Raw genomic sequence first — 26,165 nt, forward strand, 5'->3', positions numbered from 1 at the left:
TTGTGGCTTTCTGCACTCACGTGTGTCCCGTCATCTTTCAGGATCTGAGCCGCTCTTTCCATCACCAGCCGGCGGCCCGGCAAAGTGTTGAGGTTATTGCAGCACCGGTGATATTAAGCAGTTTTCACCGATGCACCGCACATCTGTTTGTCTGATCACGGGCCTTTTTCCATCGCAACATTAGCATTAGCAAATCATACCATTCATCACTTCATTTGAGTGTCGCAGTCAAGCCCAAGCAGAGATCAGACCGCGTTCGTCCAAACTGAGCTGTCGGAAAAATACGCTAGCTGTGCACCTCCCACAAAATGAAAATGAGTGTGTGTGTGTGTGTGTGCGTGCGTGCGTGCGTGCGTGCGACTTTGAGTGTGTGTTTGTGACCAGAACATTTTTTTTCATTCTCCGCCTTAAAATATTGAAGGCTTGCCTAGGTTAACAAACATCTTACAAACTCATCAATTACTGTAACTGGATCCATTGGGAGCAGCATCTACATTTCACAATGCATTTTTTCCATCATGTAGGGCACAGGGGGCCTGCGGGAGATGCTACACTTAATAATCTTAAAAGAAGATAGCCAAAGCCTTGACCTTTGACCAGCACTTTATCGGGTCCACTTTCAATGCAAGCGAACATCATCACCATCGTTTTACCATTCTTTTCAATTTGTAAATGAGTACAGCACAACAAATTTGGTGGAAAAGATTCCTTTTTCATAATCATTATTTTTGAATGAAAATGAGATTTGTCAATGTGTACACAAACATTTAATTTTTGTAACAAATTAATTTACTGTATTTTTCGGACTGTAACTCAGTGGTGGTTGATTACCAGAGTAATGGAAGGAATAATCAATAGAATAATCGATTCTAAATTTGATTTAGAATCGATTAGTCACAGCCCTCACTCTGACAACAACGAGGCAGTAGATATTGAATGGCCTTTATTGTTAAGCCACACACATGTAACTATTCACTCAAGATGCAATTTTAACTATTGTCATTAAAACGCTACATGTTAACATAGTAACTTTACTAACATCATACCATGGTTACGCAAAGAATGATGTAAAAACATGGTGGCAACACTTTCATTGTGATTCCCAACTGCAAGAAAATCAATTCAATTAAACACGAGTTCAAGACAATCCTGGGGAGACATATTTTTGTTTGTTTTGGCTCAAGGAAGGCAAATGACAAAACATATTAGTGTTAGACATCACAGGACTCTACCATTTGCAGGGGTGACGGGATTATTCCGTTTTGACTCAAACTTAAAGGGAAAATAAACAATACGCGTCTGCATGTTTTGTATGGATTTGTACCAAATTTTGATTGGATCTTGTGTGTCGCATAATCCACCCCTTCACAAGTTTGAACAAAATCGCCAGTGTTTTGCATGAATCCCGTTCACGATTATGTTTCATTTGACTTAACTACGTGATATAAAAAGCACCAGTAAACATTCAAATGAGCTGTTACTGAGGCGATAGGAATACATCCAAAAGGTTCAAGTGCTGCTCCCTTTTTTTTCAAAGCAAGATGCTCTGCTTTTGAGGACTAGCGAAAATTCTTCAGTCGGTGTGCAAGTCGAGTCTATCCGCGCATTGACGATGAAAGTGGAGTGAAACAGAGATCCAGCGTGGTGTTTTGGAGGAGGGAGGGAGCCGGGTGTTATTAGAAGGGACACAGCCTTTGTGGAGCTCTGTGCCTGCCCCGTTTACCTTCGCAGTGAGATGACTGGGTCGCACTGATTGACTGTGACAGCGACTGCAAATGGAGAGCATTCTCTGTGATCAGCTGTCAGTCACCATTAATCACACTTTCCCTTTATCTCTCTCTCTTGTAAACTCTCCTAATCTCTTCCTCTCTTTGCTCAGACAACCATGCTTTTGTGCGCCTTCTTTTGCCTGCCTCTCCGGTGTGTTACTCTTGTCAATTTTTGTGACATGAAAGCAAAGGCGGGCTTTTTTTTTTTTTGGGGGTCGAGGTTCGCTCAAAGCGTACAAACCCGGGGGGAATGAGTCGCATGTGTTGTACAGGCCTCTTGGCCCACTTCTCCAGCTTCTCAAGCCTCTGCAGCCGCTGACTGAGAGAAGATTTATTGCCTTCAGTCTGAGGAGGAAATGAGTGAGTGTCGGATCGTGTCAGGGCGAGGACTCTTTATCAGAATCAGGCAGATGAAGCGTGTTGCCGGCTGCCATCGCCTCATTCAGGTGCAAGCTACTGAAGGACTGATTGAAAGCAGTGAATGGATGCCATGTTGACCTGAAGAAAAGTTCAATTTGGTTCATCTTGCCTGCACTGCCAGTGAAGGGTGTGTTGTCAGAATGTTGACATCATTACAGCACAAAAGCATCCAGTGACTTTATCGGACATATATTAAGATAAATGATATTATTGAGAACATTATTAACAAACTTGAGAATGCTTCCAGGAGGTTTTAATAACGTTTGACAGGGGTTGGCACGTCAGTAAATGTTGCTGGTCCGTCGTCATCTCCGTCCGTTATCATCAGACTGTTATTATTATTATTTCAAGCCGAACCAAAACTGTGATTGTCAGTCCGTCATCGTTATTTGAACCGCGCTTCCATCATTACTAAATTACACTTCCGTACCGGTATTTTAGAACCGTCAGCCAGTTTGTCATCATTATTTTAACCACGCTTCCAGCATCACAAAATTCCAGTTCGTCCACTACTATTTTAGGTCCGCCTATGTGACGGACCGGTCCGTCTATCCGCCTATGACGGACGGCCATTTTGTAGGCGATAAACGGAAAAAAAGAAGGGGCCGTTGCGCGAGCGGTAGTTTGTCGAAGTTGGTAATCGGACACTGTAACGGAAGCCCATTTACAATCGTAAGCGGACTGGCCTCTAGGCGATTACCATTTCTTCCAGCCGGAGAAAATAGCGGATAGCGGAAGGGTACTTGGGCTGTAGGCGGTAGGCGATAAACGTACATCGTCGATTTTATCCTATTGTTGGTAGGTCTGGAATGTATCCCATGTGATTAATGAGGATTCACTGTATATCTGTAAAAAGTAAATTTTCCATAATATGTAAAAAAAAAAAGAATAGGACACAAAATTCCCTCCGCCCTTGAGGTATCCTAGTTGGCAAATGCTAATCGTCTATTTTTGTAAGTTGTATATCTTTTGCTATAGGAAACACTAATTGTGTACTGCATTGAACTGAACTAAACCATACTCCCTGGTGTAAATTAGGCTGAAAATAATTAGTGCCTTAATTGGCACTGCCTGCTGTAGACGGGCCTGGAGTGAGTAATCCGTGCTTTGTTTTATTCCCGCTGGGCCGAGCTACAATATACGCTGTTAGGGTCGCCACTTTCTAGCCCATTAGTTTCTTACAGCTCACACATTAATTCCCTCCAGCCCGCAGACCCATTTTGAAATAAACAAATATGTGTTGACAACACTTAAAACTAACTGCTACCTTGTTGTACAAATGTATTTCTGTTGTTTCTCACTGGCCGTTACAATATATGTATATATATATAGCACTGGCTACCTACCTTTGTTACTGAGGGTGGCACCACCAAATCACAATAATTTAATACATGACTAGAAACAACAGCACTGTAACTATATCACACCCTTTCTGTACAAAATGACACATTGAAGAGGCATAACACAGTCGCAAGAGTTACTTGTAATGAAAGCAGAGCTTGACGCGAAAAGTCGTAAAGTTAACAAACCGCTAAATTGTGCACCGGAAGTGGTGTGAATGGGTTTCAAAATAAAAGTGCTTAAAGGATGTGCAGTGTTCTTGTTATCCTTTCGGCTTTTCACCTCAGGGGTCACCACAGCGAATCAAGTGCACGCTGACACAACCCTATTAGCAGGGCACACACACAGACACCATCACTGAGCGGGAATCGATCCCACGCTGCCCGCACACAACTTGGGTGCGTGTACCACTACACTATCAGTGACTCTTAAAGGATGTGCAGTGTAAACTGCCTTAATCTTGCTCGCTAAACAGTGTTTGATAAAGTGTAAAATGCCTTATCTGATGTTGTGGACACTTGCCTCTTGTTCCGTTTTTGCCCTTTTGCCCAAAGTAACTATATATGTTCTCAGACTTATACACAAATAAACATTGATTGTGCTCTTGTAATCACTTTCAATTTTAAATAGGATTTTCCATCAAATCCAAGCAGTCATTGAAGGGAATGGTAAGCTGTTTTTGACTGTTACACGAACAAAATTGTATATCATCATTAAAACATTTGGAACTAATGTAGTCCTGTCTGAGCCCTGAAACTCCATGGCTGAAAAGGAGTCCCACTCCGGCCCTCCCTGTAGGACTCATTGCGTCCTGCAAAGACGGACTGAAGTGTTCCCCACTTGTATAATTGTTATTAAAGGAGGTGCACGGGATGGGAAGGGGAATGCTTTTCCTTTATCTCGCTTTCGCTGAGCTACAGGAAGCTGCTTCCAGCTGTCATGTCATCGGCCTGGAAGTCAGTTTTCCATCTCAGTCAGGCCTTGCGGCGTAGACGAGCACCAAAATAAACAGACTGCGCAGAGAGGGAATGAAAGAGAATACTGTTTGGGAGCACAAATGCACACGGCAGCTCAAACTGTACCCGGAATGCCTTTTCTACTGGACGTCAGGCGGCGCGCCAGGCGATACGATGAGGCGCCGAGCGGCGAGCGCATCTAGAGGAGGCATCTCACTCGTGTCCCTCCTTGCTAGGCTCACTTGAGCTCAGCGTCATCGCGAAAGCTCTATTAACTCCACAGGCAGCGCTGCCATAAGGGGGAGAAATGTGATGAGTCGATTCTAAAGGCTCATGACTGACAGCAGCCTTAAAAAATAGTGATGGGGTTCCTTGACTTACAAATTCAATTTATTCCATGACTAAGCTTTTGAATCAATTTAGCACAGCAGCATTTTATTATGTTTTTAATAAAAGAAAATAGCATGCAATAATGTAAAATCAATGTAAACAAATAAACTGGCTGTACTGGTGTTTTTGTGTTGCATTTGTGGCTTTAAGGGGCGTGGTCTACAGAATGAAATCAGGAGCTGGAGTTAGGTTTGACGGTTAGACTGCTTGTGAGCATCTGGGTGTGAGCTGTGGCCTACAGCATCTCTTTGTGAATATTTTCAAATTGTATTTTGTATACAGTATTTGACTGTACTGTTTAATAAATGGCTGAAACGGTAAAGATGGGTCTCTTTACCTGCGTGGGCATCACAATACCTTAATTACTCCTATTTTTCATGAAAGAAAATATTTTATTGAGTGACAGCGTATGTAAAGGTTGCTTGTAACTCAAAGAATAATAAAAATTAAAAAAATCACAATCAAATTATTTTCAATTTATGCCACTAAAGTGGTTGGGCCCAAAGTGATGTACAGTATTTCACGGAGCCCCAAATTCCAGGCTGCACCCCTGTCTACAGGCAATGTCTTAAATAACATTTTACTACATTACAGCTTCACGGTATGCAGGATCATGGGCGTCATTCAGTGGGCGGCGGGGGGAAATGAGAACACTGTCTAGGGGCCCCAAGCATTTTGGGGGTCCTCTGGAGGGCCGCCTCCCGCCCCTGCTGGACGCATTTTTTATTTTAAAAATAAAACCTCTAAAATATCTGTCAGCAATACCCCCCTTAGCCTAAGGCTAGTAGCTACTATTATGATAATGTTATTTACTATAGTTTCAGATTTTCATTTTTCATAATAGGTGTCATCTGCAAAATATTTGTCAGCACAATCACCCCCAATAATCATAACACAAAACAGTTAACTGTTTTGCCAGACGCACAAAGGTCAGGTCACAAAAGGAATGATGTCATGGCATCGCTTCCAAGCACTATCTAAGCATCAACTCAGGTGGCTTGATGTGATGTAATCCCTATATACCATACTCACCAGAGGTGCTGATTATATGCGTGTAGAATGTCACAGGCGTGTTTTGCAATTGGAACTTGGGTTGTGCTCATAAACCAATGAGAGGACACAGAAATCAAATATATATTCAAGTATATCTTAAATTACATCTGCCATCACTATACTGATTGTAAAAGCACTGGCCAGATTAGCTTGACATGACAGCACGTCAAGGCTGAAATATGTTTGGAAATATTTAGTTATAGAACTCACACGATTTCTGAGGGAAAAGTGAAATGAAATGTGTGTTGCTTTCCTCTGCAGGACTTTCTGCTTACCGCAAGCTGCTGCAGGCCCAGGAGCCCAGATGACACCAGGGTGACCAGAGGCGCGTCCTGCCACTGTGCTGGCCTGACAGGTGTCTCTGCATGTAACCACACACGCAAACAAGTCCTGGCTCACTGATGTATTAAGGGAAAGAACAACAGCGGAAAGTGTGCCAGGCTCCTATGAATTTGCCCGCCATGCTGCCGCAGACATGGCATATCGCGTGCCAGGCACGGAATTCCCAGCTTTGACGCAGGTTTGGGATTTGGTCGCGCGGCCTAATATCAGATGGCCTTTTCCAGCATGCGCTCGCTCTCCACGCCAACAGTTTCCCTCCCTCATTCTCTCCGTGGTGCCGATGCTACGGAAAGATTTCACAGGCGGATAGCTTTCAACAGATGCCCCGCTGGCATTTAGTATGCAAGCTATTCACATGAACCCACTCTTGCCACCACCGCCGCCATCAACGAGACATCCCGTGAATGGTAAGCACGCACACAAGTTCCTGGCATGAGACACTGACTTCCAGTCCAGGATGAAAACAAACAGTTACCAAATCTTCACTGGCCAAAGGATGAGTTTAATTATAGCAACCTTTTCTTAAACTGACACGTGGATGTTTTTATGCTTGGACCTACTTTAACATGGTAAGTAAATGATTGCTGTGATTACATTGTACAGCCTTGTTGGGCCGTTGCTGCGGCACAAACGAAGAAACTCGGTGAAGTTAATGGTGCACATGTAGACCAGCATCCTCGTGGATATAGAGAAGTCACTCAGGGCGTGTTGTTAATAAAACCATTCTGCTGTATACCTTTATTTATATTCAGCATGATGTATGTTTGTGATCACTTTAACGGGAACCCCCAAAATTTCTTAACAAGAATATATTCTATGCAGCCCCACTAGACTAAACACGGCATTCTGATTGATATTGTGTTTGTGGAATATGAGTTAAATACACCCATTTTTGTCCATCCTAGGGGGCGGCCATTTTGTCACTTGCTGTCGACTAAAAATGACATCACAGTTGCTCAGGGCTCAGGTAACAACAGAGCTGGGCGCTTTATTACCCTTTTTTTGCCAGGCCATCCGTCTGTGACCTGGGCAGCCTTCCGTCCTCGTCTCTCTGCCCTTATTCATAAAAATTATCATCCTCAGACACTGTCCGTCCTCGTCCTTTTAAAGCGGTTCCGTCCTTACGCCTGCCCCCACCCACCCAAAAAAAAAAAAGCGTCTGTGCATGACGCAGCGGGGGAGGTGATAACGGCAGAGCTTTATTTAAAGCTTTTAGCTGACTAATTTGCTATTCAAATCCGCTTACCTTATGGGCACCCACTTCTTGGTTAACGGTTTGATGAACCGCTTGCCACCACACGTTGTATTGATTCCATTCTCTCTGTCTGAGCTTCCCCTGTGTTCCCCTCTGTTCTCTCTGTGTTTGTGTCCTTCTCCTCCTCCTCCTTCTTTTTCTCCTTCTTCTCCTTTTTCCTTTTCTTCTTCTCCTTTTCGTGCAGTCCGAACGTGTTTTTTTTCTTTTTTTAAGCTTTTTGCAGACCGAACGTGTGCAGTGTACAGCTTTCCCAATGCAAGTAAGTACGCACAGTTGGGTAACTAGTGGCGCATTTGATGCGTTCGGAGGCATTTTTTGTCGTTTGCCCATTTCACCGAGTAGGTTGAGATGAACTTTGGTCGCCTCGCGACCACGTCACACGCATGAGGGATTATTAGTGGGACGGACTAAAATTCAACTCCGCCCCTTGCTTGGTCCATCCCTTTTTTAAAACTTGTCCCATTTTTTTAAAAACTTGTCATCCCATTTTTGGGACGGAGGGACCGTTCCGCCCCCGGGACGGAATGCCTAGCACTGGGTAACAACCAATCACGGCTGACCTGTTTTCTGAAGCTGAGCAGTGATTGGTCGTTACCTGAGCCCTGAACAACTGTGTTGTAATTTTCAGTCGACAGAAAGTGGCAAAATGGCCGCCACCTGAGATGGCTAAAACCGGGTGGCTTTTGCTGCTTAACTCATATTCCACAAATGCAACATTAATCAGACTGCTGTGTTTAGACTAGTGGAGGCGCATAGAACATATTGTAAAGAACATTTTGGGGTTGACTTCTCATTTAAATGAAAGTCGTGAATGTCGCACACATCAATCTCAAATGTTGTCGATTGACGTGCTTAGTTTGTGAGAATTGTAGTATTCAATTTTGACATTATCTTGTACGTTTTGCAGTACATTGTTGTCACGTGAAATGTCATGTGTTCGTTTGTTCTTTACGCCAGCGGCATGCTTTATTACAAGAATCCAAATCCAATGTGTATGTTCTATTGCTCTAATGCAGTTTAGTTTACAGACAATCTGTTCAATTCCTGACCGTTTACAACACTCATGCACGGAAATGTTAGCTGTTTTTTTTGGAATCTTGATCTTGATGCCGTTAGTAGCAAAAGTGAGACAGTGAAATACATGCCGATGATATCGAAATGTACACTCAACATACAGTAAATAAAGTGAAATCTGATGTCCTCATTGTTGCGGTTGCCTCGCTAAACTTAAATTAAAGTGCTCTAAAATTACAACAAAAACAACACAACATTTCTAATACTACGAAACAGCTCCACCCAACTGTCATTTTAATGAAAAACAAAGGTGTTTCCAAGAGTAAGCAGAACATAATTTACAGTTTGGGATCTAGGAAATAGTTCACTCGGTGACATCCATGCTCTCATAAGGGATGGGCCTAATAATCAGTCGTTAGGAATCGGATTGATTGTTTACAATTGATGTTTGATTAGTCGTGCCTTGAAGCAAATGAGGCAAACCAGAGTGCACAACTTGTCTGTAATCAGAGGCAATGTTGATTCAGTCTAGTTTGTGGTCTAAAGAACAAAATGGTGCAAGATAAGGTCGACATCCAAGCAGACCTCCGCCATGCACAAAGACAACACTGACATGGAAGCCGGAGTTCAGAGCATCCAGCAAGAGGTTCTCCTATCCCAACCATAATAACGGATGAATTGGTTGTACACCCCCCCTCCACCACCACCACCACCACAGTCGATCAAGGAAATGTGGCTATATGCCCATGCCTGGCTCTCATACAACAGAAGGGCTTCAGTTTCATCTGAAATAATCCCTGGAATCACCATTCTGATGCAATGCAGAGGTATTAACATCACCATTGAAATACGACTTTGACTAGGTTGGTTTCCAGCATTTTTAAATTTTTTTCCGAAAATCATTTTTATTTAACGGCATTTAATCCTAAATACACAGTGTAGCACAGCATCGCTTTCCAGCTCTGACATCCAAACGTGTCCTATGTGTCCTGTCATGCTGAGTTCAATCTCTCTTCTCCGGCTTTTTTTTTTTTCCATCCTCTCTTGTCCTTAAGAATGCAGTGGTCATTCCAAGACAATTTTTGTTCCATTCCTCTTTAGATAAAAACAGGATGAGAATACACTGAGGTACGAGCTGTTCAAAAATGCTGGAATATGAAGTAAAAACGTAAGAAAGATGGTTAAAAAAAAAAAAAAAAAGGCTGATGGTCGTCAAGAGGTCTGTTGGGTTTGAGAGTTCGTCCTCATCAGTCAAAGTGGATCAGATGCTGCAAATGTCTGCAGGCCTTTCAATAGTGAGATGGAGCTCTGACAAGGCTGAAGTACAAGGGCAGCGGAGACTCCCCAAACCTCTGTGGACCGCTCCTGAGTAGTGCAGGAAAGTGTCTCTGAGGTCCCTGACGCCTCTTAACTGCACTTGCACGACTTGACCACCATGTTGGACAGCTGCTCCACTTTAGGCGAGCGGCCCACGTAGTAGAGGATGGTGAGGGGCTCCAGGTCCTGGGGTACACAGCAGGGTGATGCAGATGCCTCGGGGTTCAAGGTGTTGTAGAGGCTCAGCAGCTTTAAGTGGAGAAAATGGGGGCGGGGGATAAGAAAATCATGAATTTTAATGCAATTCTCAAAGCAAATCAAAAATAAATAAATTCATTAATACATTTGTAATGATTTCATATAGTCCTTGGATAGTGTGTGGCCATGCATTTGGTACCTGGTCCTTCAGTGGGTACTTTCTCAATTTAATCCACCTCCTAATTCAATCGGTACGTCATCCAGATCAGTTCAGAATAAAAATGCAATCATTAATCGCTAATCTGCAATTAATCGCTTAGCAAATTAATGAATAATTGTTTTTGATAATCGATGAATCGTTAAGATACCTTTTTTTAATTTAAAATGTCCAAATGCTCAGAATTTCAGCTTCTGAACAGTAAATATGCAATTTCTGTTGTCCTCCATGTACATGGACAGATTATCATTGTGTTGAATCAATATAAAAAAATGTTTGCGTTTACTTTGGAAAACAATGGTCAACATCTTTTCCTGTTTTCTGACATGTTAATGGACCAAACTAGTTAATGAATCATAATTAACTGAATCCTTTTCTGCACTGTCAATTTGAAATAATGTCCTATTTTTGAACAAAGGGATGGAAATTTAAATGTTTTTTTTTTAAATCAATTCATCTATTAAATGACCAAATAAACAACAGATTAATAGACTATTAAAATAATTATTAGTTGCTGCCCTAGACTTTTGAGACTAAGCTAATGCAATTTCATGAAACAAATAGTACCATATATAGTGTAAATGTACTTCAGTTCAGTTCAGTTTAGCCCTTGGAAGATTTTATAAAAACTGAAATGGCCGCTGATAGCCCCCTAGCATTTGCCGCTATTTGTCTCACCGTGCTGTGTGTGGTGTCAGCGCTGCGTAGGTAAGGACAAGGACCAGAGCAGAAATTGGCATAGTAGCCCTCGGGCTGATGGATCCACCTCCAGCCCAAGTCCTGGCGGAAATTAATATAAAGTGGTCGCACACAGCAGTTCTCCTCGTAATTGCTGCAGACGAGGAGGGAAAAAGGAGATTAGCGCTCTTTATAACATGGTCATGTAACTCAACTATTTCCTCCCTGTGGCCTTGCTGCCACAGATGAGAGAAGTTCCCAAATTCCACTCTTAGGTGTGCCCTTATTTACCCTTCCCAGTGAGCCCAGGTGTCTGTCAGCTCGAAAGAGGATATGGGAGGCGAGGAGATGCTTGGCATGTGAGGGTGGCGAGCATTTTCTAGTAGCTGCAGGGACAGATCCCGACTTGTATCATGTCATCACGTCTCGCTGATTAACACGCGAGGTCTTCCAGCCCGCCATCCCGCATGTCGGCCCGCCGCTCGTACAACTCGATCGCGATAACACACATGCAGCTTATCATATACAGGAGACAGCGAAGTGAATAATGGCTCAAAATGATGTCATCGTGTGCTTTGTCCAGTAGAGCGTGCTCCGACTCAGTCACCGTTGCACAGTGTCCGTCTATCTAAACTCCAGAAATGGATTGTAATACAAAAAAATATTTCAATATCATCATTTAAGTACAATGTACTTTTCTTCCATGATATGTTACGTCAAAAATGACTCTTATTCATATCTTTTAGCTGGACGTAACAAGCTAGTGATAAAAGACTGCGATAACGTGTGTTACGGTCTTAGCGTAGGTTATTAATACTGCGCCGCATTTGGCCTTACGTACAAATTCAGGTTACGTCGCCTCCAAAGGAAAGCAACTCCACTGTAAACTGAGGGCTGGTTTTTCATGTACATCCTAGGTCGGACCTGGCTTTCATTTGTGAAAAAACATTATTTTGACCAGCATGTGTTAGAAACATTAATAATGTGGGCGTAACAGCGAATGTACTTCTCTGTAACATACCGAGTTCCCACATGGAACATATTAGGTGAGGGCATTCCTAAAGGGAGGGGATCAGTGCCAACCAAGTAAGTAAGTGAAATTTGTGGCTCTATTTCATGTAAATGTGATATTTAATTTTAGTATATGAATTTGTGTACGTACAGTTGAATAATGTGGAAGGCACTTTGAATATGTAAGCATGTGTTCTTGACGTCTATAAAAGTAAGTTGCAGGTTAATGATAATAGGAACATGGGGGTTCTAGCTTGACAAGAATTTATGGTTCGGTGGTGCCTTAGAGGAGAGAAATTTTTGAACCCCCGCCCCCATATTCCTAATGGCAATTTAACAGACTACCTCATGTACACTTAAATGCCATAGGAATTTAAAAGTTGCCTACTTTTGAGAAATAAGTCTTAGTGTTACCATTGATATTGTTTTAGAGGAAAAAGAAAAAGGTATTTTTTCTTTCAAGATTAAGTCATTCTACATGTGATATAATAAAGTTGAAGAGAAGAATGTCCTACAAACCCCAATTCCAATTCGGTTGGGACATTGTGTAAAACGTAAATAAAAACAGGATACAATGGTATGCAAATCCTTTTCAATGTATAGTCAACTGAATACATTACAATGACATGATGTTTAATGTTCAAACTGATGATGTTTTATCGGCAAATATTGTCTCATTTTGAATTTGATGCCGCAACAAAAAGCTGGGACAGAGGCAACAAAAGACTGTGAAGGTTGATGAATGCTCAAAAAACACCTGTTTTGAATATGCCACAGGGGACAAGGTTCAGTGTTTCTAACCTATTGAAAAAAATAGAGCAAATAACATTAGTAATTGGTTTAGTATGATTGCTTTATTGCCCCGTCAGCCACCTTTGTAGATAAACATTTTTTTTTTTTTTAAAGAAAACATATAGTTTGTGTCCGGTGACCCCCAGTTTGAGAACCACTGCTCAGGTTCCGCATTCAAATCCGCATTCAAATCCCCCAATTTGGCCATCACGTAAACACATTTACAGTCGTGGGCTTACTTGAAGCAGTAATTGGTGTCAAGTGCTCTCTTGCGTCTGCGCGACGAAGAGTGCACGTCCAGCCTGTGCGGGGGCAGCATCATGAGGATGAGATGAGGATACAGCTGCTCCTTTTGTTTCTTGGTGCGGCTCAGGTCATCAAAGTCTGGCTCCGTACCTGCGGGAGGGAGCGAGGCGGTCACACAAAAGAAAAGAAAGGTTCCCCAGCCGCAACTAACGACGCTCATAATCAACTGTCGGCTTTTACGGGCGTGTTATGTCCAGACTGGGCTTTACTTTTCATCCTTCAATAGCAGTTGCTCTCCGACTTCCTTCTTCCCACCGTCTGCTCGTCCGCTTTCGACCTGATGGCTAAAGCAGCACATATCTCAGGAGAGATGCTGCTGGTGGATATGTTGGCCCCATTTTAATTAGGGCCAAACGTCTGAGCGCCATGGCAGCACATTCCTTGTGGCCAAGCCCGTTCCGGAGCGTTCCCAGGACCCGGGGCCCGGGGGCCCCTTGTACTAAGCGAGATACCAGATCGATGTCATTCCCATGCTCTCGGCCTGCCTTCTTTGGTGGAGGGAGAGCCATTACCTTTATCAAAGACACCGTAATGATGAGTATTCAATCATTCGTTCATGAATGAATGAACATCAGAGGAGTGGAACAAGATTTTTGGTGTGTGTAGAATTTCATTTTCATATACAGGCGTTTTCAATCCGCTGCCCTTTGTTAAGGCAGGGTCCAATTTACATAAAAACTACCAGCAAATGGAAACATTCCCCGAACAAATCATAACAACATTTAGAAATGTGTGTCCACTGTAAATCATGGGTGGACCAACATTTGATTTTTATAGCTGAGGTCATTCGGAGATGAGGTAAAAAAAAAAAAAAAAAGGTGCACGTACATTTTTGGTTTCCTTTAGCACATCCCAGATTTGGCCACAAGCCTATCACAGGGAACACACAGTATAAACAAACAAAAATTCAGAGCTATGGACAATTTTAAGTATTCAATTAACCTAATATGCATGTTTTGGGATGCGAAAGGAAGTTTTTGGTGGAGTACTTGGAAAAAAAAATGTCAAAATACATTTTATTATTGGTATTTGTCATAATTAGTTCAGTTATAATTAATAAAACCAATCACGTAATAAAAGAAAACATGTTAAATGTAAATGTTTTTCATTTGACATTTTTGTACCTAAGTAAATTATATAAATCAATGAATCATTTAACTAGTGCATGAGATAAATGAATAAACAATGAATACATACATTTAGATTGACTCATTTGAGGAAATTACGGCTAAATGCTTGGAGAGTCAAACTATACTTTTTCCACCACTGCTGTAAATGGTACAAAATATTAAGACTTATTGTACACTTGGTTGAAATTTACAGTAGAATTCAGTAGTCAGTTGATAGATTGGTGGATTTCCAATTGGTGTTCTTTATTGTTCAAGATATGATGATATTTTATTTTGAAGAGGGTGATCATTGTATTACTTTTGTTTGATTTGAAGTTACTTAAAGAAGAACGACCGTTTTAATGTTCACAAATAGTTAGGTCTGCAGATTGTCTGCCCACCAATGGAATGTGAAATTCATTTAGTTTGCCTATATGTTCTATGCGATTAGCTGTTGTTGCAGCTTACCCACAACCCAAATGATGAGGATAAGCGGTACAGAAAAAGAATAGATTGATGGATTTACTGCAACACTAAATCTTGCGCCCTTCAAGAAAAGGACGTCAAGCCTGCCCCGCCGACCAACCCCAAAGTATGCCCACAATTTTACCTTTGAACTTGACCTCGAGCACCTCGTTGGCGTTCTCAATAATATCCCCGTTGGGCTTGAAGGTGTGACATGGGCAGTGCACGCTGATCTCCAGGCCAAGATTGGTTTCTGAGGGAAAGGAGGGAAAAACAAGTTGGACTTCAGTATATTTGCACTGCCGCATATCTTGGCACAAATATATTCGCACGAGGGCTGAACAATTGGTCACATTTAAATCGACATCTCAATGTGGGAGATTGAAGTTTACAAATCGCAAAGGCGGCAATTTGGAATAAAACTGCTTCATTTCGCTCAGCCGCTATGCTTAGTTTTTATACAGTATGTATGTGTATTTTATTCATTGATTTATATAGTGTCTAGATCAGTTCGGTGTGTCTAGATAATCTTAAGAAGTGCAGTGTTTACATACCATCGTTTTATGAAAATGAAAGTGATAAAGTCACAAATTTGTTTGCATTATTGTAATCTGATTTAGGATTTAACTGTCATGTTTACACCACGTTTTGGTAGAATTGGGTAAAGTTGTTGTAGTGAGTGTTTAGCAAATGAATTGAAGTCGATGAAAAAAAAGGGAAGAGGACCTTGAAAAAATAATCGCATATTACATCGCCATCGCAATATTGAGGGGAAAAAAATGTAATGGCGGAATTTAATGACTTCTTATGCACTTTTGGTTAGTTGCAATCAGCATTTCATCGCCTTGTACTTGTGCCGTGTCATGACAAATTTGAATCTTACCTAATACAATTTGTAATGTGGCGCATGAGAGAATTAGGGTGCACCTCAAATCCCCCGCGCCCCCCAACACACACTCACGTCTGTACATGAGCCACTCCCTCACAGTCTCTGTGACGTCGAAAGAGACCCATTCGGGCATCCCCTTGGTCAGAACGTTCTTGCCCCCGATGTAGCGCTGTTTGGCTTTAGGGTCGTCTTTCTGGAGGATCTGCAAGGAAGGATGAAAATGTGACCCAGCTGCATAAACGCAGAATACACACACACACACACACACAAACACACACAGAAGCAGAGCTGTCTGTCTGAGCCAGACTCTCCGGGATGCCTTGGGCCAAATGTCTACTCTTCATGGAAAAAGTGACTGGCTGTGTTGATATCCCCAGTTTGCAAGTTAATGCCTGCGTGTTACCCTCTTGCCAATGGGACCCTGGCCGGCCTTCGCATCAGCAGCTCACACATGAGAGGCAGTGCCGCACGATCCATAAAGCCATGTTGTACTACCACGGTAGCTCCGCACCGCATTTGCCTGCGAAACATGTCATCATGCTCCAGATCGAGAGGCAAATGGAGGGAATTGGATTCGACACCTGCAAAGACCTCATTCCAATGTCCCTAAAGTCCTTGTACAATTTGGAATTCAACCCTTAAGGATGCACCTCTGAATTGGCACGAAACCTCAGACTTCAGTTCAACTCAGTGAGGATGAACTTTTTGCTTTTTCTTTGGCTATTTTGGGACACTTGACCGCCGTCACGGTTGAGGTCAGTCCTCCAGGTGAGACCTCAGCCGACCCCATCACACGAAGTATCAAATGAACAATGGGCTTTTTTAGTTTTTCTTTGGGTTTTTTTTGTGCTTCAACTTCTATTAAAAAATGAAGCAGCCTCAACAACGGCTGTTGTGGGAAAGGAACTCCACAGTCACTGATGTTCTTTTTCAGCCGTTTACTGAACACCGGTGAACAGTAAAGTACAGCTAGCACACTCAGAAGCTGCTGCTGATGTCACACGGTATTTTCTATACATTTCATACTTGTTTAAAAAGTGCATTTTAATAAGTATAAATATTTGAACCAATTTAAGCGTCTATAATAAATGTTTTATATGGTCTCTATATGGCAGATGTTCACCCACTAGGGTTGCTGGGAAATGCACTCTTTGCGATGAATGAGGATTCAATGTACACAAAGTGCTAGTCTCACATTCACAAGTGAGTCACCCTTTAGGACCATTATGTCAAGTTTTGTTTAATTGACATGCTACTATTAATGGAGCTTAACTTCTTTTTACACTTGCGAGACAATTAAGAATGTTAAATGTTAATGGGGTACATATTTTATGACGGCAGTTCAGCTTTGGAACTATTATTTACATTACTTTCTATGGGGACATTGTTTTTGCAATCTGAACAGATCACAGGTCGACCAACATCCCAGAACGGATTGTGTTTCACTTTAGAGGTCATTAGCATGAGCCACTAGGCCTAACTAGGTCCCTGAACAATGCCAGAATCTAATCTCATTTCCTGTGGGAACGAAGGTCCTGGCAGTATCAGGATTCTGCCAACCAGCTCTGGCGTGAAGAGTGCGTGGGCGAACGAGTGACAGGCTCCATTTACTCCCCCGGTGGGTGACCCTGTCTCTATCTCCTCGCGGGCCCCTGGAAACAATCTGCCGGTCTGACAGTCTGCATTCAGAGCTGTCCAGTGGCTGCCACAGAGGCGGGCTGCAGTCTGGAGACGCTTGTCTACCCGGCAGGAAACGGAGGAACTGGATCATTATTCCTATAGTCTCTCATGAGAGATTAATGAGGAAAATCTTTGACGCTTGACAAACATGCCCCAAAAACATGTGTACAGTCAACTCATGTTTATCGCGGGGGATACGTTCCAGACCTTAAGTTTGAACCCCTCCCACATGCTTTAAAAATATTTACATTTATTAAAACAGACTTTTTAAGGTATGACTTAGGACATGTTCTCACTCTTGCTTGCAGTTTTCCAAAAAAGAAGCAGAGTGTGCTTGCTTCATGCTGTTTACACAAAAACTAAAAATAAAAATTGTATATCTAAACACCTAAATGTTCAACCAAACCTTGTAGTATTGTCTAAGAAAAGTCAGCTATCTTAATTCGCTAACATATAATGCCATAGACAGACTAATGAAAATTAGCATAGATGTAACGGTAATTATAAATCTTGAAACAACTGCTACAATTACCACTTAAAGAGCAGCATTACATACATGTGCAAACGGTATACTGTACAACAATACTCACAGGCATATTTTATTTCTGCTCTGTGGGAACGACTATTTCTAGAGTGAAACCGGGTACCAGCTCAAGCGCTTCCTCTTGCTTTTAATTATGCTGCATCTCTTCCATTAGACCTCAGTGATGCCGGTATGTTGCGGCACAATGTAGAGCTACACTCAAGTCCCACAACTCAAAACTGGCACTTGCCTGTCCAGTGTTGCCCAGCTATTTGCAAGGGATGGGGACCATGCGACAAGATGGCAGTTAAGCACTACCTTTCCCTAAATGGAACTCCTCAACATACTTCAACATAGTGTGCGGCACCAAAAGGCCCCGCAAAATACTTATTGCATTGTCCTGAGCATAAAAGCAACGAGTCAGTGGAGAGGTTAGGAACATAAATTCCCCACCCAAAAAAAGGGAACACGTAAATTTGCAAATGCCAAACCGCAACTATGCAAGGGTTCACTGCATCCTGTAAAAAACAATGAAAAACGATTGCATAAAACACGATAATAGCTGGGGCGTGAATGTTGAACCACGATATGGCAGGGGAACACTCTATGGCTTATATCTTCAACGCTGAAGACTGCAGCTCTACTATATGAAATTTAAAAAAAACAACAACAACAGATTAGCAATCTCATCCTGCTGAAATATGGACGTGCAGGCTCTTAAATGTGCTCTAATTTGATCTACAAGCGCATGGAATAATGATCAGTACTTGAGAGCAGAAGACTCGGAGGGAGTTGGACATCCTAATCTAAATGTTTTCACCGCCCCCTCGCCAGCCGGCGGCCTTGTACTGTTGGCCCTTGTGGCAGAGAGAGAGAGAGAGAGGGAGAGAGCAAGGGGGCATTAGCACGTTGACACACCTGGTAGAGCTCGATCCGCTGTTCGTTTTTCTTGGCGCTGGCGTTGGGGATCCGCAGGGCTCGAAACTCGGCCCGGAACAAGTTGGTGGAGTTCTTCTCCATGGCGGAGACGTTGAAGCGGAACACCTTAGAGGTGATTCCCTTTGGGCAGTAGGGGAGGTCATCTGCAGGTAAAATGGAAAAGCATGACTCAACGGTAGCTTTTTATGTGGGACTCCCAAGAATGAATGTTGCTTTTGGCAGAATTCATTGAAACATAAATTCACTTCTTACCTCATTGGGTATATTATTATTAAAAGCTGTTTTCCACAGATATTCTTACAGGGATGAACATGTTTATTTTGTGATGATTTATACAATTTTTCAGAGAGAATTTCTCAGATGTGACCCTTTTTTTTGTGCTGTATGGCTTCTCTTCAGCAAGTGCCGTACATTGTGTGGGTTGTCATCACCCAGGGTTGATTGATCCTTTTTTTTTTTTTTTTTTACCCTTATGAGCAACCGTACTTCAAGCTTGAAACAACTCGTTGATATCGTGTCTGTTTAAGTCATTGTACATTCACATATCATGCTAATGGTGCAAATACCGAATGGCCGGCTGCCACCATGATAAATAGTAGGGATGGGCATTGGAGTAGGTTTTCCTTGATTGTTTTTTTTTTTTGTGCAGGATTTTTGTGTAGAACAGACTAAAGTTCCGCTACTGGTCTATAAATCACTGAATGGTTTAGGTCCTAAATACATTAAAGAAATGCTAATGGAATATAAACCCAGCAGGACTGTGAGGTTTGCAGACTCCTGTCAATTAGTGGAGCTCCATGTTCAAAGCAAACATGGCGAAACAGCATTTAGCAGTTATGCTCATGCAAGTGGAATAAACTGTTAGTAGTATTGAAGTCACCCCTAAGTGTGAATACTTTTAAATCCAGGTTAAAAACTATGCATTTTCGTCCATGCCTACGATTAAGGTCCTTTAAAACATTTTTAAAAGGAATTTTCCAAAATCTCATTCTTGCACTGTATACTCCTTTAGTCATTTCGGTATGCTATTTCTGTACTTTGTTTTTAAATGTCTTCAATTCTTATGTTTGTAAATGCTGTAAAATGCACTTTTAATTATGAGAAGCACACTGAGTTACCATGTGTATGAACTGACACCAAATAAATAAAGCTGCATTGCCTTGCCTTGCCTAATACGTTGCATGGCTGGAGCTACAATGAAAACCAGATTAACATGCCCGCCAATCAACTCTGGAGCTCAACAGGTGCTCAGACAGTAGTTCAAATATTCCCAAGAAGCAGAGGAAATTGGGCTAAGGGAAATGAGGGCCTAGATGCTGGAACAGGACAATATCCCAAATTGAGTGATTGCGCGTATATAACTTGTCAGACACCACACTGGCGCGTGCACATTTTGATAAAATAGCACACCGACATTTAGCAGGATATAAACGGCCGCATTGTGCTTGCACCTGAAAAGCTTCCTGTTGTACCGGACGCTCGCCCTTCTTTTCATGATATCAACGTATAGTTTATTATTTTAACAAGCCAGGCACATGCAGCGTGGAGCTAAACAAGCACATAGCAAACATTTTACGAGCCAAGTGGAAACAGTCATTTACAGCCAAGCTCTGGGTAATTTATTACCCCCAGCTTCAACTCTATTAGAGGCTTAGCGAGACTATCGCAGCCTCAGCTGATTCCCACCTTGAGCTGTTTTCATACAATGGAAACTCATAAATGCAGCTGTGTATCTGTGTCATCACACAAACATCTCCACTTACTTCATTTGACCCATAATCCTACTTCAGCGTCCTCCCAGCCATTATCTGATATTTCCACAAACGTTATCCTATTTATAGTTGACCTTTTCAGCATCCATCCCAGGCTATATATCTGCCCAGTGTTTCCACGCAATCTACAAGGAGGAAACCTCAGTAGCCCTTTGCTCTACTCACTCATTCGCCCCCTACCCCACCCCCACTCGAACCCCCACCGTAGGCGGAAAGCCCCCCTTTTTGAAAAGCAGATTTGAAATTCTAATCAAGTCTTTGGTTTCCTTTTGGATGACCTCATTTTTCCCATTGCAACAGTTTTAGGTGGATTTCACATTATGGCTTATTTTTGCCAAGGGTTTGAAAGGTAATTTGTTCCATGTTGGCAAATGGAGGGGATAGCTTACATAATTAAAATGAAGTATATTTACTAATTTTATGACCCAATATTTGAATGAGTCACATGCTGGGACAAAGTTTTGACGTAAACTATGTGAAGTAACTATCAAACATCAACAACTTTTACGGTGGAACCTCCAAAGTTGAAGTATCAAAAAGTTGTACAATTTGGAAGTTCAAACAATAAAATCGGGAGGGGTCGGTGCGGGGGGGGGGGGGGGAGGGGGTTGTCAATGTAGAGTTAAATGTGATACATCAGCAAATCGTCTGAGACTTCAGTTCACTGAGCATCTCAAAATCTTAACTCAACTTGTTTAGCTTTTTCTTTATGTGATGATACCATTGAACAATACAAATAATGGCCAATTACCGATACAAACAAAATCAATTTTAACAAGCAGTTGCATGAATACATTATAAACTTTATAAAACAAAACCTTAAGTCCAGCAATACCTTTAGAAAGTTACTGTGTGCCAGTACTACTCTACAAAACCGTTCGTATTCCTTCGCCATTATACAGGGTGTCCCAAAAATCAATTAATTAATTTTTCTATTTCTTTTCAGGTACCATTCTGACAGATGTGACGCTTACCAATTACTATTGGACTAGGGTTGCGTAATTGCAAGTTTTTCTGTGCCCGACTTTAGTTCAGCATCAATTTGAGAAACTTTCGTGTCCATACAATTTATGCTATCCATGGCAAGTTTCTTGAAACGGGATCTGTTCTTGACAAACCACACAGCAGAAGGCCGGCACTGCACTGAACTCAGAGAGCAGGTTTTCGCGCAAAGCCAAGGAAAGTCGATCTGGAAGACAGCACTGGAACTCAGCATCAACAATAGCTCGATTCAGCGGATGCTTTGGAGTGACATAGCTTTCCGTGCACCGACTTCAGGTTGTTCAAATGCTTCATCATAACGGAAGATTATGGCACTCAACAACCCGATGTTAGAATGAACTAATTCATTCACTGTTTAATTCCTATGTGAAAAATAGTTCCGAAATTAGAACAGAACAAAGTCCCCTAGTGCCATGGTGCAGATTGTGATCAACTTTGGAGGTGCGTTTTTACTGACCAATCATCAAATATTCAAATTGGTGTTGTTTCTCAAATTTTATGAAATGCGAAGGCCGCCTTAGGGTCAGACTCATGCTGATCCTCCTCCTGTCTTCTGTCTGACATCAGATAAGAAAAACTAAAGAATTAAAAAAGAACTTGGGAATCTCCTCTCTTTTCCCCTGTGGCCTGGAGGATTGTCTGTGATGTCACTCTCTCCAGAGCTTTGCGAGGGTAAACAAAGGAAAGAGGAAGCACGAGGCTGCAGGTGCACGCCAGCTGCTGAAGTGCCTTGACCTCATAAAAGGCAGTGCAGATGTGATTATCCACTCTGTTACACAACCTCCAGTTGTAAAAATCAGATGCACTTGCATTAAGGCGCTGTGAAAAGATCCAAATAAGCCTCTTGTACACACCAGGTCAGTTTTTTTTTTTGTTTTTTTTTAACGTTTGAACGGCAAAATGGTGTCAGCGCCAATCTGGACGCATCAGCGTATTACTTTTAAAGTTCTTGCTTATAAATAGCAAATATTTGACATTGGTAGTCGTGTCTAGGGGAAAAAAAGGCTGCATGAAGAATGAGAGAAAAGGTTCTGTTTAACTTTTTAACAGGGCGTGAAAAACTTGACTATATTCCCACATGCTCCCACCGTCCAAAAAGAGCGAATGTAAAAGTCATTATATCCAGTGGGAATGAAAATGAACTGAATTATCAAGATGACAGACGTTATGTTCTTACGTGCCCAAACATGCCCTGCTTTCTTTAAAATTATATCATGGAAAAGACTAGAAAATTGCTACTTAATGTATGTTGGCACCGTTTGGGGTTTTATGTCGCATGGAGACGCTGCTCAATGGGTGCCAGTAGTAAGTCAAGCTCATGTCTTGTATTATCACATCCAGTACGAGCAGCGGCCATCAGCGGTCCCGCTCCTTAGACCTGTGTTTGTTTTGGAAGCTGTGCTTGTACCTCTGACCAGTGGAGAAACCTCTGAGCTGCGTGTTTGGAATGTCAGGATCACTTGGTGGGAGACCTGAGACACGGATTTGATTCGAGACTCAAAAGCTCGGAGGCTCTGCTCAGTGTCACAGCTCAGCATAAACACCTGTTGATCCGCACAGAATTGGGCGACAGCGCCCCTCCACCTTCAAAAAACAAACTCCATCTGGAGGATCATATAGTTGACTTCTGTTCCCGACTGTCGGGAACAATAACTGGAGCGCGTTTTATACAGGAAATACCAGTGTGGATGAACACAGGAATTGGATGAAAACACTGGGATAGCTTCAGCCGCTTAATACTGCAAGATGAATGGGTTAACAGGAGTGAGAAAGTTATAAAGGAGGATGAAAATATTAGGAAACTGGCAGCCTGAAAATGGAAATGAGGTATTGGAGTTGGCCGTGGATAGTAGAAGCGAACTGCCTGAGAATCCCCCGCGCCACCACCCCCACTTTGAGGAATGTGTCAGAATTAGGCTGGAGTTCCCATGGCTTTGGTGTGAGGTATGTATGAGGAATGGTGCTCATTTCAATTAGACTGTTTACTTTGGTCTCCGCTTTGCACGCGCGTAAACACTGCGCTCAAACAAATGACAGCATCTTAATAGATACACTTGAGCCCACAATTATTCACATGCTGGCCACATTTTTATTTGGTGAATGAATACCTTCTGGCTTGAAATGACAAAAGACGATGAGGTTGTCTTACTGATAATAATGAAAGTTTTTTTTTTTTTTTACATCTGGAAAATCAAAACATTGTCAGCACTAGGCCCAAATGTGAAATTTGCTTTCTTCTCAGGATCCAGACTTACTAAAATAGGTACAGTAATTCTTGACATAAATCCTGTTCAGGGTTGCGGGGAGCTAAAGCCTATCCAAGCTGACTTGGGGGCGAAAGGAACACTACACATCTATAAATCACTGAATGGTTTGGGTACTGAATACATTAAGAAAATGCTATTTGAATATTACCCCAATAGGGTTCTGAGGTCTGAAAGAATCGGGTCTATTAGGGAAGCCCAGGTTTCAAAGCAAACATGGTGAAGTGGCATTTAGCTGCTATGCTGCATGCAAATGGAATACGTTGCCAATGGAAGTAAAGTCAGCCCCAAGGAGTTTTAGTATAGTTTAAAAAATGATTTTTCCCCATTCTTTTGATAAGTAAGTAGCTCCTAGCATGCCTTCAATCTTTTGCCACTCTTACTAGATGTCCATCCATTCATTCATCCATTTTTTTATCGTGCTTCTCCTCTTTCAGGTCGCAGGTGAGTTGGAGTTTATCCCAGCTGACTTGACGTGAGGCATGGTAGACCTTGAACTGGTTGCCTGTCAATGGCAGGGCACATACACTACAGACCTGTGTTTCCCAATTTTTACCGAACCAAGGCACATATTCAACATGATGTACAGGTCTAATGAAACAGCATTTCATTGTTCTGCCTGTCAATATACTATATGTCATTGGCATAGAGAGACATTTTTGTATTTAATAAACAATAATGTTCATACCAACTAAATTAAATGCACACCTATAGACTATTTAGAATCTTCCATGAATATGCATATTTTCGGAATGTGTACCTGGAGAAAACCCACTGAAGCGTGGGGAGAACATGCAAACACCAACCAGGGGGGATGCAGATGAGATTTGCAAAACATGCTAATCACTAGACCAAACATTGTGCTGTGGGAAATTACCCAATTTGACTTACTTGGCCAAAAAATGATACTTCTACAAATAATGTATCATTGTTCAACAAAATGCTCTCTCACTAAATGACAATTAACTTGCGTACAATATTAACTTTTGTTACAATTTTAGTGACAAACACAGACAGTAATTGGCTGAGAAAAGATTGAGAAACTGCACCAAACCCATAATGCCCAGTATCCATTCAACACTTGAACACTAACCCCCAAGAAAAAATGGAATCATTTTGAACTTAAAATAAGTTTTTGTTTAATGCCATTTAGAATGGTTTTGTACAGTGGATGACAAACATACCATAGTGGCTAAGAGTTTGGAATACATTCAGACTTACTGTTTTCAGGCGACCCATTGATCATGTTGAACTTGTAAATCTCTTTAGCGTAGTACTCGGTCTCCGTATTATCCTGTCCACAGCTCTGCTGCCGGTCTCTCCCCAGCTCCTCGATGAGCTCCCTGGTGCTGTTGTAGAGGGCCAGCACCTGGAAGGGTACCTGGCTCGGACCCGTCGTCTGGGGCGGACTGGTCAATCGGAGTTTACTGAGGATCTGTCCCCGCACCGCCTCCACTCTCTTCTTCTTGATGTGGTCAATGTCCACCGTGGTGCAAGTGGAGAGCGACAGCACCATTGTCACGCAACTGGAGAGCAGGAGCCACAGGAGCGCTTTGCCCAGATTCATAATTCACACTCACTCTGCTCACAGCCGCCCAGGTAAAAGAACGAAACAACCGCGCTGAGTACAAATCCCTTTCCTCTTTTCATTCACGTTGTGAGTGAGTTCGGTTCCTGGAGGAGTCCCATGATCTCGAGCGCTATGTCATCTTTGCAAAGTGCGCCTTTGCGAGAGTACAAATCCGTTCCATGGCGCCAAAGAATCTCAAGCCTTCATCAAAACTACGCGTCCTACTCTTCATTCCCGTTCGGGCATCGCACACAGTGCACAGTGGGTCACTCTCTCCATTGCACGGCGCTCGGTCCCTGAACTTGGGTGAGGAGGCGATGCAGCATGCAGATCTCACCGTCGGCACAGTGCACTGTGCACTGCGCTCCCTGCAAACTTTATACTCTCTGGGTGTGACGTCTCTGAGGGAGGGGCGGCTAAGTGTAGACCCAGATGGGACAGGATAGGTCCGTCTCGGTCCCAAATTCAAAAGTGGCATTTTATGCCGAACAATTTGGGATGGGTTTAATCTAGTGGTCACCAACATGGACTGCACGAGTAGCCTGAAAGCCCATTCTCAAAATATCTCACAAAATATTGTAGTAAAAAAAAGGTTCATTTGAAAACTGAAACACTTGAAGAGATGTATGCAAATGGGAAATGTTTTTGTTGTTGCCTATGTTGTTCTTCCATCATTTTTTACTTGAAGTGTTGCATACATATTGGTGTCTGTTTCCTACCTTACTAAATCATTGTTGATCATTATTGTGAGAAATCATTAGCATGATTAGCGTCTCCAGATAGATGGATAGTAATCATTATGATTAATGACTAATTAATTTGAGCAAATTTGTTGTTTCAGGAGTGTGCATCAAACCGGTAGCCCTTCACATTAATTTGTATCCAAGAAGTAG

General features: G+C 42.2%; 2 protein-coding genes across 2 annotated transcripts in view; one reads left to right on the forward strand and one right to left on the reverse strand.

Moving 5' to 3' along the window:
• Positions 1–8,731, forward strand: part of ttll5 (tubulin tyrosine ligase-like family, member 5) — a 53,535-nt gene extending 44,804 nt beyond the window's left edge. The window contains exon 31 of the mRNA XM_086048779.1: positions 6,191–8,731. Within this exon, the coding sequence (XP_085904905.1) occupies positions 6,191–6,237 (47 nt within the window). The 3' untranslated portion in view covers positions 6,238–8,731. The remainder of the gene's footprint in view (positions 1–6,190) is intronic.
• Positions 6,753–25,612, reverse strand: tgfb3 (transforming growth factor, beta 3). Its single transcript, XM_086048780.1, has 7 exons — positions 24,924–25,612; positions 18,644–18,807; positions 15,595–15,724; positions 14,779–14,886; positions 12,993–13,149; positions 10,951–11,104; positions 6,753–10,106 (listed from the first exon to the last, which is right to left on the reverse strand). The coding sequence occupies exons 1-7, from the start codon at positions 25,267–25,269 to the stop codon at positions 9,948–9,950; spliced, it is 1,218 nt and encodes a 405-aa protein (XP_085904906.1). The 5' UTR covers positions 25,270–25,612; the 3' UTR covers positions 6,753–9,947.
• Between the last annotated feature and the right edge of the window lie 553 nt (positions 25,613–26,165).

This window comes from Filicampus tigris, chromosome 13, assembly GCF_054856515.1.
Source record: "Filicampus tigris isolate MCC_2025a chromosome 13, RoL_Ftig_1.0, whole genome shotgun sequence".
Taxonomy (NCBI): Eukaryota; Metazoa; Chordata; class Actinopteri; order Syngnathiformes; family Syngnathidae; genus Filicampus; species Filicampus tigris.

Excerpts from the sequence above, each read along its gene's own strand:
- tgfb3 (XM_086048780.1), bottom strand. The coding sequence starts at position 25,269 with ATGAATCTGGGCAAAGCGCTCCTGTGGCTCCTGCTCTCCAGTTGCGTG. Across the intron at positions 18,808-24,923 it reads CAATGGGTCGCCTGAAAACA|ATGACCTCCCCTACTGCCCA; the intron begins GTAAGTCTGAAT and ends TTTTACCTGCAG. Across the intron at positions 10,107-10,950 it reads CTGACACCACACACAGCACG|CTGCTGAGCCTCTACAACAC; the intron begins GTGAGACAAATA and ends CTCCACTTAAAG.